The sequence below is a fragment of the Aptenodytes forsteri genome, unplaced genomic scaffold (genome assembly GCF_000699145.1).
Source record: "Aptenodytes forsteri isolate BGI_AS27 unplaced genomic scaffold, ASM69914v1 Scaffold82, whole genome shotgun sequence".
Classification (NCBI taxonomy): domain Eukaryota; kingdom Metazoa; phylum Chordata; class Aves; order Sphenisciformes; family Spheniscidae; genus Aptenodytes; species Aptenodytes forsteri.
In genome coordinates, this window is record NW_008795490.1 from 4,438,719 (window position 1) to 4,455,437 (window position 16,719).

A 16,719-nucleotide genomic window follows, 5' to 3' on the forward strand; every position below is an offset into this window, starting at 1 on the left:
CCAGGGCTTGTGAGCATGAGGCTGCTCCTATCTGTCTATAGAGGGCCTCATCCGCTCGGTCTTCCTGGTCGGGTGGCCTGTAGCAGACCCCCACCATAATGTCACCTGTCCCTGCCCTCCCTTTAATTCTGACCCACAAGCTCTCAGTCAGCTCCTGATCCATCCCCAGGCAGAGCTCCATGCACTCAGCTGGTCATTGACATAGAGGGCGACACCCCCTCCTCATCTCCCCTGCCTGTCCTTCCTAAAGAGCCTGTATCCCTCCATCCCAAAACTCCAATCATAGGAGCCATCCCACCATGTCTCCATGATGCCAATAAGGTCGTAGCCTTATTGTCCCCGTTATTAAATGCCCCATTAGTTCAGCATCTAGTCAGCAAGGTTAAAATGGATCAATCCTTATTTTGCTATCCCTCCTTAAGTTAGTCTCTCCTTTGATTTGGTAGTTAAAAGATCTACCTGGAGCCAAAAATGTTTAATCACCTTTTATATACAAACTATGAACTATCTTATAAATGTCTATGAACAGCAACTCAAACTACAATATTTTTCTTCATGGACTTAATAGCTTCATCTTATATGCCATGTCTCTCTCAGATGCCAGAATTTACACACAAATGTAAACTGATTCTATTACCTTGTTTTTATACAGTATATATGATAGACAGGTAGCTAGATACCTTATAATGAACTTATTATAAGCCTTATTATACACCAAAATTTGCTATTTTTTTTCAGGTCGGCTAAAGAATAAGAGGATTGTGTTTCTTAGCTGCACACTAGGGCTAAAGTATGATAAGCTGCTAGGGGATACGTGATGTCCAAAAGTTCATATTCCCCCTCCTTGCCTCAAAAGAATGTAGAGCGGTTATTAGCAATTTGAGATTACACAATAGTTGGGTTTTTTTTAAACTTTGGCAAAAATATTCTATATAATATAGATATGCTGACTGCACATGCCTTCTGCTTACATTGTCAACTGAAACCGTTCTTGCACAAAAAACCCCCACCACCCTGTAAATTAAATACAAATCAATCCAGAGTTCGGATACCTCATTTTCTAACCACCTCCAAATGCGTACTCAAACCTTAACACAGGCAAATCAATACTCATTTTAGATCCAACGTCTGCATCCCCGACATCGATGGCATTCACTGCCTCAAGCAAAAAAACCCAAAACTAGAGGCAAAATTCTGTGTTCACCTTTAGAATAGTGACATACAAGGCTTGTAGTTCAGTAAGGTGGCATCCACCCTAATTCGAGACTGCACCGGGGCCAAAACCACACCCAGCAAAATTCAGCTAGCCCAAGGTGCAGCGGCATGCCGCTAGTCCTAACAGCAGCTCTGTCACACGTTCCACAGCGCTGAATGCTGGGTTTTCCCCACACCAAGTCAGACACATGGCTACGCTAGAGTTTTAACAGGATTCTTGGCAAACAGACTGCAGGTTTCTCGCATCAGTTAGAGAACCTAATAAATTCCCTCAGTAAGACATGGGGAATTTTAAAGTCAGGAAGAACTCCATAAAAGGGCAAGCACAGAAACAAGAATTTGACCTTCTGACATTATCCCCAAATAAGTAAAATTTCCCACAGATGATGTTCTCCCTCCTCATGCTGCCATCTTTGGTTCTGAATTTTGCGACTTTCATTTTTTAACTCAACCAACAAATGCTGTAGTTTTTGTGTTAGGTGGGCTTTTTTTGTTTGTTTCTGAGACAGACAAACTATTGGAAAGATCACCGATTTATCCGAGTAATTTTAACAGCTTCAACTGCTCTAACAAAAATGCACAGTAATTATTACATAGTTACAGCAGAAAGAGATTCATCTCACAGTTTTGTCTCCAGAAACCTTTCTGAAATGGAAAGAGCTGATGAACTATGATGACAAATTTAAAATGGGAGGAATAAAATCAAATGCATAGCTACAAGTGTTTCTCAACTGATTTAGCAGCTGACGCATTTACAAAAACAGTATTTGAGAATTTTTCGTTAAAGATCCTTACTCGATTCCACGGAAGCAGTATTTTCTTCTAAACTGAAAAACACTTTGAACCACTTTTTCTACTAGCTTGAACGGCTGCTGTATCTTTGGTTGCACCAATGGAGTGAAATGCACCACAGCCACATCCACCTATAAGGAAAAGTAAGATAAATTTGAGTGGATATATTCCTCCAAGACACGTTATTTCTAAGAAGTTAACCGGCTAGACATCAGGAAACAGGCAGAACATAGGAAGACGTTATTGTGACAGGTAACATAGCTGTGCAGTGACTAATGTCATAGTACTTGAATATAAAGATTTGGCCTAACTTTCAAGGCCCTGCAGAATTTTAGTCTGTCTTAAGTTATCTACATATTTCCAATTAGTTCACATGTCATCAGTACTTAGTACTTTTTTCCCCATGGCACTTCCTCTATCTAGAGCAACTTCCATGTAATCTGTAAACTAATTAGCACTTCTTTCTTCCGATCCTTCCACAAGACAATTCTGACATGATACACAAATTAGACCATATTCAAGATACAGGCTGAAGGGCAGCTGGAGAAAATTGGTATTATAATTAGAAATCAAACCTATTCCCTATATGTCTTCTGTTGCTCTAGGGCTTTTCTAAAATGTAAGCCAAGGAATTACTTTTCAACTTATTAAGATTTTAAAATTCTAGTCTATTTAAAGGAATAGTAGGTAGAAGTAAGTTTGCATTCAGTTGCAGTGACCATACAACTCTGTATTTACAGTTTCATCCACAGTTATATTTGAATGCTTCTATCCAGATCTCTTTCAAGCTTGTTTTATTCTTTTATAGTTCTAAAATCAGCTTGGTTCACAGAACGGTCACTTTCCCTGTGTCTGAAAACAGAATGAAGTAACATCATTCCTTCAATGTACACATATATACACGTAACACACAGAAAATACGTCATGCAATTATAGAGATACTGTATTATACAGAAATGCCCTGAATTCAGACTTCTGTATTACAAAATACAGGCTGAGCTAAAAATCCAGTTCTGCACAACATTGACTAAAGCAGTTCATCTTCCAAACTAGATACTAACAACAATAAAAATGAAAAATTTCTGTGGAGAAAATTTGTGAAATTTGTACATGTACTGGTGCTGAATGACTACAAAATTTTTAAGTGCCAGACCTTTAAAAATATTCACTCTCTTATTAAAAAAATCTGCTAACACGATGGACAATCATCCATCTTTTTAAAAAGTCTGAAATTCAATATTGGCATTCATAGAACAGTTTCTATGTGACTTTAAATTGAAGATGTGCTAGTTCTGACTGAAATACAAGATACACCCAGACCAAAGAACAGCTTCTGTTCTAAGCACACTCTCAGTGTTCCAACTTTTGGAGAAAATCCAAAAAAACTTCAAAAGAAGAGAGGGTTTTTTCTACTGCTCTAACCAAAACTGCTCTATGTTTGGGTTTTTTTTTTTAAATCAATTAAATCGTAGTAACCTCTGATGTGGACATATTCTTCTGGCACAAAGGTGCCATCCATCCACGTTGTACTTTCAGTGGGAACAGCTCGGCTGTCAAGTATCTGTACTATCCAGTACAACTGCTTCAACAGCAGAGGTACTATATTTGCTTTCAACAGAAATGATGATATTCAAACAACCTAAGTTTTTCACGTAGACAGAACTTATGAAGCTGAACAAAAATACTGATTAATGGTGCTGATGAAAAAACCCACGTTTCCAGTATTTGCACTGCTGATCTCCAGTATATGTTACAGATAGTGTTTCTTGTCTACTTTTCCACCTTTCCTGAAAGCTAGAGTCAAGAATAAGACAGAAAAAATACTTAAATTACTAAAAGGTAAAGACACAGGAACTTATTTAAAAAAGAGGTGACAAAGAAAACCTGACACACGGAATCTGCAATGAAATGCGCATAAATTTATTTTCCAAAGCATTTTCTGAATTTCTTGAGTGTTGATAGCTTCTGCTCTTGCCACAGGTTGCTGCTACCAGTCAGGGAGACCACAGGGACGCAGCGAAAACTTGTGTTCACACTGAGTGTCAGAAAAGTTTATCTTTTTGAACAGGGCATAGATATACTTCACACAACCAACCAGCTCCTTGAACAGAAACACTAAAAGCTCTACAACTACCTGAAAGGAGGTTGTAGTGAGGTGGGTGTCAGTCTCTTCTCCCAAGTAACAAGCGATAGGACGAGAGGAAATGGCCTCAAGTTGTGCCAGGGGAGGTTTAGAAATGAGGAAAAACTTCTTTACTGAAAGAGTGGTTAAACATTGGAACAGGCTGCCCAGGGAAGTGGTTGAGTCCCCACCCCTGGAGGTATTTAAAAGACGTGTAGATGAGATGCTTAAGGACATGGCTTAGTGGGCATGGTGGTGTTGGGTCGACGGTTGGACTCGATGATCTTAGGTCTTTTCCAACCTTAATGATTCTATGATTCTATTTACACACATATACGTTTATCTACATTTTTGTCAAGAAATAAAACGAGGTATTTCCCCCACAAAATTAGGGATAAGAAAACCACCAGAGACCATCTGGGATCTCACAGTCACCTCAGTTTTGCAGAACTGCTTGTAAGTAAGCTATGAGGGCTCTTTGGGAGTAGGAGCTGCATCTTTAACAAAAATTTCTGAAGGAAAAGAAAAAAAAGAACACAATCTAGATGCAGTGTACAGTTTAAGAGAAAACCAGCTCAATTTGCAATCTCAAGGCCAGCAGGCAATAATTTCTGCTTCTGAAACAAAACACAGCCCTTCTCAGCATTTGTTCCATTATAGACGCTGTTTTCTTTGGACCCCAGGAAAGCTGCCTGGTTACTATAGCAACAGATACAGGGGAAAGCTTTTCACTTGTAATTGGCCACTCCTTTAAAATTACACATGCTATTTTTCCCTAACCTTTTTAATATGCATAAAATAAGAGAGCAGAATTATGAAAGCCAATACAGAGTACACAACAGCACTTAAAATACACAAGTTAATCCGCAAATTATTTTATTAGTAACACTTTTTTTTTCCCCCCACCAAGTACGTTAGAAGTATTTACAAAATAATACTCAATTCTTACAAAATAATGAATATGAAAATTATTCAACTGATATACCCTGAACTGTCAATAATACAGCAATTATTCACCCCTTGCTGTTTTAGTGTATCAGTACAATGAAGGTTTATGTTCTAGTAGGGTAGGAGGAACACATGACAGTACAATTTAATTCAGAGAAGTCTGCTGTCTTGCTGATGAAATCAACACTCTAAATCAGAATAAGCTTAAATGAGACAATTTTTACTAATTGTTGACAATAAAGGTCTCATGATGGGCAATACATGTATCTTGCAACAGGGCTGTATTAAAAGCAAACCCCCATACCCTTTTTCAAGCTGTAATTTACTCATAGGGAACTGAAACCCAAGCAGAACATTTACAACTCCATTAAAACAGGCTGACTGAGATCCCACTAAGATAGTTCTAAGCCAGCACTTTCACCAACCAAGTGTTCAGTACCAGCATGTTATCTGTCTACTACAGACAAATGTTAGGTCTAACATCAGATATGTGTATCTCGTAGTGATCTTGTTCTGATGTGAGGGTTTCATTTTGGTTCACTTCCAGCAGAAAATAACTGTGCCACTGCACAAACAGCAACAATCTAATTCCTGTAACTTAACCCCATTCCCACTAGGCTCACAAACAGGATCACAGGAAACCAAAAGTCAGGTACAGAACCTATGGGTATATCGCTGCTGCAATCAGCAAGACTTTTCTCCTAACTTCTTGATTTCACACACCAACTTGTTGAGGCCACTTCACCAATGTGCTGCAGTTGCCATATAAGCCTTATTAGTAGCTTTATTCCTTTATTCTTTGTACAGACTTAAACAAAGGCAACAAGTTACAGGATGAGCTACAGAAGGCTATGGCTATCAAGAAGAGATAAGCAAAACCTGTAGTTGAATAGAAATGTCCTGCTGTTCCAATTACAAATTAAAATAAATTGCATAGTTCTTTCCTAGGAAATTTAAACTCTTAATAAGATTATCTGTGATGAAAAAACCCCAACAACCCACAAACAACAAAACGCTCTGGCTCTCGGTTCAACTTAAATGAATCCTATCCTCCCCCCGCCCCCCCAATCCATAAGTCTACAGAGTTTCTGGATTCTCAGGATTTTACTCCTTTTAATCACTATTCAGAGTTTTCACCATAGAACCTGGATATCATTATGTATTTAGGACTAAGGGCCTCCATGTGTTTTTCTCCATAATCTCTTTGCTTTCCCTTACCGAGTGTTTGTCAAACAAAACTCATTAAACAAAGTACTCCTTTATTCTCGGGTAGATGGAACTAAGAGAGCGAACAAACAGCAGTAATGCACTTGCTGTAGAGAAGAGAAAAAAAACAACATTCCAAGAAATTTTGTTAATACATGCCAATGCAGTTTTATATGAGAAGGGATAGTTCCATTCAAGAGAAACTGCATTTTTCCAGGACATCTACAGTGAAGAAAACATCTCAGACTTCACATCCAGCAGTAAGTGCTACACAAACAGGAATGAAACATAACTGTATTTTTTATTACACTTGCAGTGCTTATACTTGAATTTATCATGCCTTTAATTTGGTTGATCCCATTAAATGTAATGTATGACTACCATCTGCAGTGGTTTGCATTTATGTTTGCATGTTTGTATATGCTGAAATTTTAAAAAGGAAGCAATGAAAAAGGCTAACTCAAGATCCTAATTAGCTGTTCCAGAATATTCTTTTGAATCAGTTTCGAGCTATCCAGACATGTCAGTTCCTTCTGTAAAAGGAAGTTAAACTATCTTTCCCATGGGCCCGATACAGCAAAAGATATGTATTTGAACAAACTGAAGGGATTTGGAAATAGGCAGGTCTAAATCTAAAATCTAAAATAAGATTTTAAAAATGAGTAGCTGTTAACATTCTCACCTTCAGTATTTGTAATATATAGATGCTGGACAGAGTTAGCGCATCCTTGAACAATTACCTGAAGTAAGTACAATATATAAATTAGAGGATTACTTGTTAGGTAATGCCAATAAAGACTGGTAGAATACATATTGATCAAAACCTTGTTGTCTTATGTGTAATGAATTGAAATAAGAGCACGATGCTGCAGATATTTTGTGTTCCACTTATTTCAACTTTATCCCCTATTATTATGGCTTTCCAAAAAAGTTCTAATGCTAAAGACCAATTTTAATATTATTGTTCATGTTTAGACAGAATGTCTTAGAAAGCATAATCCAGATTGAGGACTGCCCTTTCTCGATCACTCTGATAAAAGACAAGACCTGCCAATTATGCAGCCCCACTCAAAAGGCAGGACACCATTTCTAATCCTCGTCACAGAGGTTTCAAACCATTTTTCTTCATCTGCTATCCCAACAGTCCAGCTGATGTAACAGCAATAGTTCTCTCTTCCCAGGTGCACAGTTATCATACTGCCTAAACTGTTCTCAACTGTCAAATGAAATTTGACTCTCTATACAAGAATAGCAGGGAGGTTTTTTAATGAATTTTTAAAACTGCCACTTCATGACAAATTTGCGAACAATTTCAGACAGGTAAGTGACTGATAAAAAATGCACTCAGACAACTGAGTTGTTCCCTATCAGTGTTAAAAACAGTATTTTATTTTATAGATAAAAGCACATCATATTCACTCTTATGACTTGCTCAATACTGCTGCTCTAAGTGAAAGACTGAGAATCACTGACTGAAAATAAAATATTGATTTAGAGAAGTCACATGTGACTTAATTGTGAAAATACTGCATAAACCAATTTCAATCTTATTCTCCTTAAAAAAAAAAAAATTTGGTAACAGGTATTAAACAAAAGAACAGACAATATTTAAATAACTGACATAAAGCATTACCTTTAACCATACTTTAAACAAAAGATAATATTATCGATGTTCATTGTTATAAAATAGTCAAGAGGAGCTGACTACAGCCATCAACACATTTAAGGAAGGTAGTTGAAGAGTACAATGTATTTTCCACAATGACTTCTAATCTGCAAGTTTCTAATGTTCCATCTATAATGTATATTTGTCTAGTAAGCCCGCAGTCTGTATACTATTACCAAAACCAACTCCAGTAAAATAAGTTTTGCTTGATGGCTTGCAATCACGTATGAAAGGGCAGCAGCTCCTTCTTACAAGCAATTCTAAATGACGGCAAATGGACAGTGTTTTATGTTCAAGTACCTTGTGTACAGCTGCTCAGCTGCTCTCATCTGCTGCAGGGTCATGCTCAGATATTCATTCAGATAGCTCTAATTTTAAATGCAAGCTTTTTTTGTTTGCTGATTTCTTTTTCTTTCCCCCTCGCACTTCTCCTCCCCGCCCCCCCCTTCCTATTACACAGAGGGCTACAGCCTTGGCTACGAAGCTACCAACCGGTTACACTCATTTACAAGAGAGAAACGGGCAGACAAAAGGTGACAGCAGATAATCATCATGGCATCAGCAAGTCTGCAGTTCTTTGCTTTTATTCTGGCTTTGTTTGGTGTTTTCGGAGATATCACAGCCACCTTGCTACCAAACTGGAAGGTAAATGCAGATGTTGGTTCAAATATCATAACAGCTATAACACAGATGCAAGGACTTTGGATGGACTGCACATGGTACAGCACTGGGATGTTTAGCTGTACCCTGAAATACTCCGTTCTCTCTCTCCCCGTCTACATCCAGGCTGCACGGACCACCATGGTACTGTCTTGTATCCTATCAGCCTTTGGGATCTGCATCAGTACGGTTGGAATGAAATGCACCAAGTTGGGAGGGGACACTGACAGCAAAAGTCATGCTTGTTTTGCTGGAGGAGTCTGCTTCATTCTTGCAGGAATCTTTGAATTAGTACCAACATCCTGGTACACGAGAGAAATTATTTCAAATTTTCTGGACCAGACCATTCCAGAGAGCAGTAAACATGAACCAGGAGGAGCGGTTTACACAGGATTCATTTCAGCGGCGTTTCTGCTTATCGCAGGTGTGATCTTCTGCACTTCCTGTTTTAAAAAGCAGCAAGGAGCATGGATTTACCCTCCAAAGCAGCACCATTTCCCATCCACAGAGCAGGACAGCAATGCAGGTTACAACCTGAAGGACTATGTGTAAATACAGTTATTCGTATCCATTGAGGCTTTTTTTGTGCTAAGTGTAGTTTGATTATTTCAAAGAATATGTAACATAGCACTTAGCTTTTCTTACATCTGGGTTGCAATTATGTTTAAGCAAGGTATTTCATTTATAGCAGCATCCACAAAAAGAGTGAAGTAGGAAACAATGCTTGAGTCTGCTACAAGAGTACTTTTTTTGTTGATTTTTCAAACTATTCTTTTTGACTTTCCAAGTAACATTTATTGAAGAAAAAGGAACTATTTTAAAAGGTAACTGACAGTACAATTAATGTACTGATGGCTTGTTACAGCAAAGATGCTTAAAAACTAACTGCTTTGTATTTAGCAAATCAGGCCATCAATAACATACAATGTTTTATACTGTATTTTACATTTTTATCTTTATTTTAATAATGATGCAAGGAAAAAAAACCCAACCACTCTCTGTCCAAAAAGACCAATTCAATGGTTTTTAAGTAACAGACACATCTGCCTTTCATTTTCAGTTCTAAATTGCCTTGGTAACTAGATTTTTAAAAAAAAAAACAAACTAAAACAAAACACACACACACACACAAAAACCAAACCAAAACAAAAAGCACAACAAAACCCCATAGCCCCAAACCTTAGCTGCATTGTTTTATTCTGCGTATCAGGCTGAACAATCAGCAGTACCATTCAGATCTTGCCAAAAATGGCTCTCCCGCCCCAAACTGCCACCTGCTGTGGGTTTCATTTATTATTGTTAAAGAAATGTCTACTGGGCATTCACCAATTGCTGCTAATCTATCACTACACAATGAATGTTAGATCTGAAGAGCAATACAACAACAGAAATGTAACCATGACTATGAAAATACCTGCCAACTGTAACATATAGGATACAAACTAAATATCTATGTTCCAGAAAAATCTGGAAGCGTTCTGGTTTATACCAGAGTAAAGTAGCTTTTAACACTCGCTCAAAGTAGCTTTTAACAGCTCAAATAATACAGCTACCATTTATTGTCTTCTACGTTTCTGGCCTTCTAAAAGAACTTTGTAAGTATTTTTAATTATTCCAGTAGGGTCTGTTTCAGGCCCACTCCCATGTATTCTATTACTGTAAAGTGTAATATACAATGGTGATAAAGAAAAAGCTGCTTCATTTAAATTTATCTTCTTAACCCCCTTATTTTGATTAATAATCTTAGATCCTTTAACCTTTTCTTTCAACACACAGATTTTGTTTTGTATTGGTCATTGGCAGAGTATGTTCTGCCTAAATGTATCCCTAAACGAGAATCAAATTGATGTTAATTTGCTAGCATAGGTAAGGGAATGAAAAGGGGATATGATACAGGCCTTGAAATTTAGGAATATGATAATGTTTGACAAGTCTTTCAACAAAACCAACTGCTGTTTATTTTGCATATTTATATACAACTTTCATTTCCCTATTATTAGCCCAAAAGTCACTAAAACAGTATGAAGGGGCCTTAAAATTATATGTATAGCTTGTTGAAAAAAAATAAGATCTGTTATAGCATTTGAGAAAGCAAAATGTTTTATGCATCTGATATGTAAAGAGTCTTTATTCTAATATACATAGAATGGAATTACGTCTTGTATTACTACTGTTACGTAGACATTTTGAGTTTCCTATGTATTTATCAAGGAGCTTGTTTTGCACTATTCCTAATGCTAGTATCAGCAGTTATTCAGTACTGCAGAGACTTAACTACGACCAAAAAGCCAAATTTTCTTTGCTTAGACACAATGCTGGGCAGTACCATTACATTCCATAAACCAAGAGTCTTTTACGTCTCGACATTCATAGGTATTGCTGAAATAATATTCATTCATTGAGCAACTGAGGTAAACAACTCATTCCCAAAAACATGCATCTCCACCTTTAGTAAGGGGTTTGACATGACACTAAGCTGTGATCATTGCTAGGTATGTGAATTAAAACTAACATTCGTAAAATAAGAACCAAAGGTGTTTTTACAGGAGGGCATAAGAAAAAGGTATAATTGCATACTATGAGGAAAATGAAGTATTCATTGGTTACAGAAGCAGCAAATTTTTCTTCCTAGAACTTTATACAGAAGTACCTGAACTTCTTTGTATTCCTATGAAACAAAAATCAAGCACTGAGCCACTTCATTCACAGTATGCTGCAAGAGCTTTCCAAGAAAACAAAGATTCTATCAGAATCGGTAGTATCTAAAACCACAAGTCAGTCTACGGCTAAAAGAACGGGACAAAACAGAAGATCAATCTAAAACAGGAGTTTGAAGAAAACAAAATATAGTGAAAACAGGTGCCAGGTCTGCCTGAAAAATTTCTACTTTCTGCTATTGCTATATAAGCAATACTTGCTTTAACTCAAAGAAATACATTAAATAAAAATACGCTTGCCTTTAGCAGTACTGCCTTTTTTATTCAACAGAGCACCAACTGACTGTAGGATTTGCTTATACTAAGACATTTGTCACAACTCTCTGAGTTACCTCCCTCTCAGTCAGCTATGGCCTTTTCAGTACAGGAAAATGGACATACCAGTTATAGCTTCCCAATTCTGAGACACAGTCTGCACAAGACTTTTGACTACACTAGCTCTACTATGCCCTCAAATTGTATCCACCATTGAGAAACCACCACCACAGAATTGGAATTTTGGCCTTACTGAACACTATTTCACATATTTAACACTGAGATGACATCCTGAAATTATTTTTCATTCAGCTAGGAGACGGGGGGGGACGGACGGACGCAAAGCCAAAAATAAGATGTCTTAAGCACGGTCATTTTTCTTCACAACAGACTGCTGTCACGACTAATAATTTAACATGTTTGAACAGTTACTTGCTCAAAAAATACTAATAGAATTTTAAATCACCATCAGAATATGCCCAGATAGAGGCCTTAAAATTCATTGTGATAAAAGAAAGCAAATGACCTTCCAAAGGTTCTCAAGAAATAAGCCTGAAGAATAAAAAGACCAAGAGAGAGACTGTGATAAGGAGGAAGGGAGATGTATTGATGAGCTGAACCAACCAGTTTAAGAGGAACTTTCAGAAGCTGCAAGTTCAGTTCTGAAACAGAACAGTAGATTTCCACATGCATTCAGGGAAAACAGACCCACTTAGTGTCAGGCACACATTTTTACCAAAAAAAAAAAGATACATTCTTGTCCAAAATGCAGTTTAATTTCTTAATTCTTGAGTGCTGTAATCATAATGGCTATTAATAAAAACCAGTGACAGTAGATAAGAGGACAGCAAAGAGACTGTTCTCTACTAACTCAAGAGCAGACAGGAGGGAGAAAAGATTGTTACTTTTTTAAACAGGCAGTGGGATGTAGGTGACAAAGTGCTATAGCAAATAGGAGGGAGTTAAATATGCTAAAGATGAGTAGGGTGAAATGTAAAGATTATAGATATGGTAAAATTAGAGATCTTTGACAAAGATGACAAATGAAAAGCTTTTATTTATCAGGGTCTTTCAAAAGACCCATCAAATTTTCTAGGCACAATTCCCAAACCGTTTATAAATGCAAACTGTAAAACAGCAGGCCTTCCAAAGATGCTACAATCCTAGCAGACTATCTTGTCATTAAATCATAATCTCCCTCTCCAGAAACACCCAAAGAAGTACCCTGATCTTACAGATAGGCTTGAAGGTCAAAGCCAAGCTCTGAGGAACCAAAAAGAAAAGCATCTTCTTGAAGCAAGTATGCTTTATTTACAGGAATATCACATCACTCCACTTCGTAGTATGGAGATGTTGAACTAGAGCACCCAACTGCATTCCTTACTCAAAATCAGATATATTGCTTGACTGACAAATTAACAAAAAACCCAAAGAAATACATCAAAACTTACCTTTGGCTTTGGAACAAAGGCTTGACCTGGAATTACGAAACAGTTTTCAACAGTGCAGAGATGTTGAGACATGATGGACAGCCTGCTACGTTGCTTACCTCCTGGATTAGCTGTAAGCCTCTATTGAAGAATCAAAACATGTGATTCAGTGAAACTGAATTGACCAAGTGGTCAGTTACATTAAAGCTTGATTTTCAGTATAATCAAAGGCAAAGACAAATTAAAAAAAAGATTGTTAAGAACTCATATCAAAGTTTATGTCCACTTCATCTAGAATTTTTTTCTCCAATGTAGCAGCATTTCACTAAGATACCATGCTAATTTACAACCTCAGTCCTGCAATCAAATGCACATGAAAAAGAGCTCCTTGAACTTCTGCGGAACTTAATGAATGTCAAAAGAATTTTGTATGGGCAAAAGAGAAAACTAAAACTATTCTGACTGCAGGATTCAAAACACACCAGCTGACAACATTCTCACATCCTTTCCTTCCACTGTTTCTGTATCAAATATTACTATTTTTTCTCCTTCAAGATGAAACAAACCTCCATAAACTCAAAATCAGGTAGAACCCAAAATTTCTTCATTATTAACCGGTCTACGCTTACAATATATGCAAGGAAGCTGGATCTACTTTACATAAATTTAGAATACCTAACAGTAAGAGCATTTAATACTTACAGCTCTATTTAGTAATTCTCTGATTTTCCCAAGAAACTTCTTACAAAGATTATCAAAAAAGTAGCCTGGACAGAGGTTTTCTACACTTTCATGACCTGGCAAGAAACGTTCTGTGTGTTTTTCTAGCACAAACGAGATTTAAACGTCAAAAAGCACCAAGTAAAACAAGCCTCATATGGTAAAAGACATTACACTAACTATGCAGAAATAGAATTGTGAAGATTCATGTTCTTATTTACCACTACTTTAATAAAAAATAAAAGATGAAAACCAATCTGCATATCTGGTAACATCTGTACATCATGTCGCTTCAGATGAAAAGCCTACTCATAAAACACTGCCATGCTTATTAAAACCATCCCTGAAAAGTAAAATTAAACCTACTGCTGAAGTTTTAATTTTTTTTTTAAACAACTCTCCTGAAAGGCAGTTTAAGTATCAGCATAGAGCAAATAAAATACTTTTCAACGACTTTTCAGAAAGAAAGCTCAGTGATTCTTTTTGCCTACATCAGCATTTAAGACTACCTTCATTATTGTTTCAGAGGAAACCTAATTAGAAAAAATAAAAGTAATAATAATAAAAAAAAAAAAATCTATCAGCCATTGTTATCATTCTCTGAAAAAAACCAGGCTGTAAAGTCTAACAATGCCATCAGATATGCACTTCCTTAACCTCTGCAGTGGAAATGAAACAGACCTAATAACAACACTTGTAGTCCTTCCAATGCCAATTCAAACAAGCCAGTCTTTACTTCCCACAGAAACAATCTAACAAGTCTCAGGCAGTTAGTTCCGGCTTCTCAGCTACAGAAGGGATTACTTAACAACATCCACTTCTGGGCAGTAACATCTTAAACCACTTCAACCACATCTGCAGGAACATACCTGTGTATGGCACTGCTCAAGGAACACAAAAATGCTGAGAATATACTCATAGAATAGAATCATAGAATAGTTTGGATCAGAAGGGACCTTTAAAGATCATCTAGTCCAAGTGCCCTGCAATGAGCAGGGACATCTTTCACTAGATCACGTTGCTCAGAGCCTCGGCCAACCTGACCTTGAATGTTTCCAGGCATGGGGCATCCACCACCTCTCTGGGCAACCTGGGCCAGTGTTTCGCCACCCTCAAGTGTAAAAAATTTCTTCCTTCTATCTAGTTTAAATCTACCCTCTTTTAGTTTAAAACCATTCCCCCTTGTCCTGTCGCAACTGGCCCTGCTAAAAAGTTTGTCCCCATACTTCTGTAACCTGACCTATTTTTGCAGGATTTTTCCCTCAGTTCTCAAAATTTTCTTTGTTCCTACTTTTAAAATATGGATAGCATCTGAAACTGCACTAAGTAAACCATGCTGGAGTTCAGCTAACTAGGCAACATTTTTGCATCCGCTATTAAAATTTTAGCAAGGCATGAAGCAGAACAAAGATTCGGAAGCCTAACCTGGAATACAGTCAAGGTGGTACTTGACATCTCTTCTAATGCTGCTATCAACCACTCTCAATGACTACCTCAGGAACAACTATTTGTTTTGTTCTTCAGTAAGCTATGCCATACAACTGTGCTTTTCATAAACGCGTATTAAACCCCCATTATCAATGAATCTGCAAAATCTGTCACAGGAATTAACCTACATGAAGAATTAGACTGGCAAAGCTGACCATATAAAGGAATATTAAAAAAATTTTAGGACACAAAACACTTTCTGCAAAAAATTTTTTTTTTTTTTTAGAACATAACTATTTGTATCTAACCTTATCAGTTATGAAAACATAATGGTAATTTTTCTTCTGTTTTCTGCTCAAAATTCTGAAATATTTTCTACTTTATTAGCACCTTTTGCCTAGTGTTCTAAATAGACAGCAGTGTTGGATACAAAACGATTAAGTATTCTGCTCTTCTAACATGCCTGTCTTCGAGATATCTAACAGTTTAGCACCCCACCTCCCAGCCTGCAGATCACGCTGGCAGAGCAGTTCAGGCGAACTATTCTCTCTGCCCAGTTTTGTTCAAAATCAGAGACTGACAAAGATCTTCTATTTAAACTGAAATATGACTCATTTTAATGGAAGTGGGCCAGAAAGTACCCGGCCCAGGTGCCAGATTTGAGGTGAAGCACTGAGGAATTTGGGGCAAGGCAAAAATTCTTATCCACATTGTAACAATTTTACAAAGTTAAACTACAAAGAGACAAAATTATCTGCTTGACACTTAAAAGTGTCATTTTTACTACTGTGGATATCTGACCTTATCCTCCTTAACAGGCCTCAGAATTCAGTACATAACATAACTGCTGGTTCTCATCAACAGTTTTAATCGGTTTAATCAAATCATATCAGAACAGAATGGTCTGTAGTAATAGGTCTACACTGACATAACTCATGCCAACGCAGCTGTGCTACAACGAAACAGAAAAGCAGGAAACTACCAACAGCAAGAAAGGCAAAGGTATTTTCTACCTGTTATACTAGCAAAAACGAGCTTGACCACAAGTAACACAGCATGTTGCTTTGTTTTCTTACTATTAACAAGAAGTTATCCTAATTGATTATAAAGCACATGGCTCCATTCCATGACAGCATCTTACCCTTCTGCTGAGCTTCTGGCATATACACTGAGGCCTTCTTTGATATTTAGGTTCTCAGCTTAGAGACATCCAGTGAGGACATCAAACTTCTGACTATAAGATATTTTCCTTTCAAGAATGTAAATCCACAATTACATAAAATATCAGTACACATTTATTATCTGCATTACACTGTTCTCTATTTGCTGGTACTAAATATGGAATCACAGAATTGTTTAGGTCGGAAAAGACCTTTAAGATCAGCAAGTCCAACCGTTAACCTAGCACTGCCAAGTCCACCACTAAACCATGTCCCTAAGCACCACATCTACATGTCTTTTAAATACCTCCAGGGATGGGGACTCAACCACTGCCCTGGGCAGCCTGTTCCAATGCTTGACGACCCTTTCGGTGAAGAAGTTTTTCCTAATATCCAATCT

General features: G+C 37.2%; 2 protein-coding genes across 3 annotated transcripts in view; one reads left to right on the plus strand and one right to left on the minus strand.

Moving 5' to 3' along the window:
- TFB1M (transcription factor B1, mitochondrial) overlaps window positions 1–16,719 on the minus strand; it is a 33,305-nt gene that overhangs the window by 3,969 nt on the left and 12,617 nt on the right. For both annotated transcript variants that reach the window (XM_009281431.2, XM_019472646.1), the window contains exons 6-7: window positions 13,033–13,152; window positions 2,011–2,138 (exon numbers count right to left, since the gene is read on the minus strand). In XM_009281431.2, the coding sequence (XP_009279706.1) occupies window positions 2,011–2,138; window positions 13,033–13,152 (248 nt within the window). The remainder of the gene's footprint in view (window positions 1–2,010; window positions 2,139–13,032; window positions 13,153–16,719) is intronic.
- CLDN20 (claudin 20) lies at window positions 7,653–9,200 on the plus strand. The gene has a single exon (XM_009281430.2). It carries the CDS (start codon window positions 8,502–8,504, stop codon window positions 9,159–9,161), a length of 660 nt encoding a protein of 219 aa, XP_009279705.1. The 5' UTR covers window positions 7,653–8,501; the 3' UTR covers window positions 9,162–9,200.

Coding starts and splice junctions, on each gene's coding strand:
- CLDN20 (XM_009281430.2), top strand. CDS start 8,502: ATGGCATCAGCAAGTCTGCAGTTCTTTGCTTTTATTCTGGCTTTGTTT.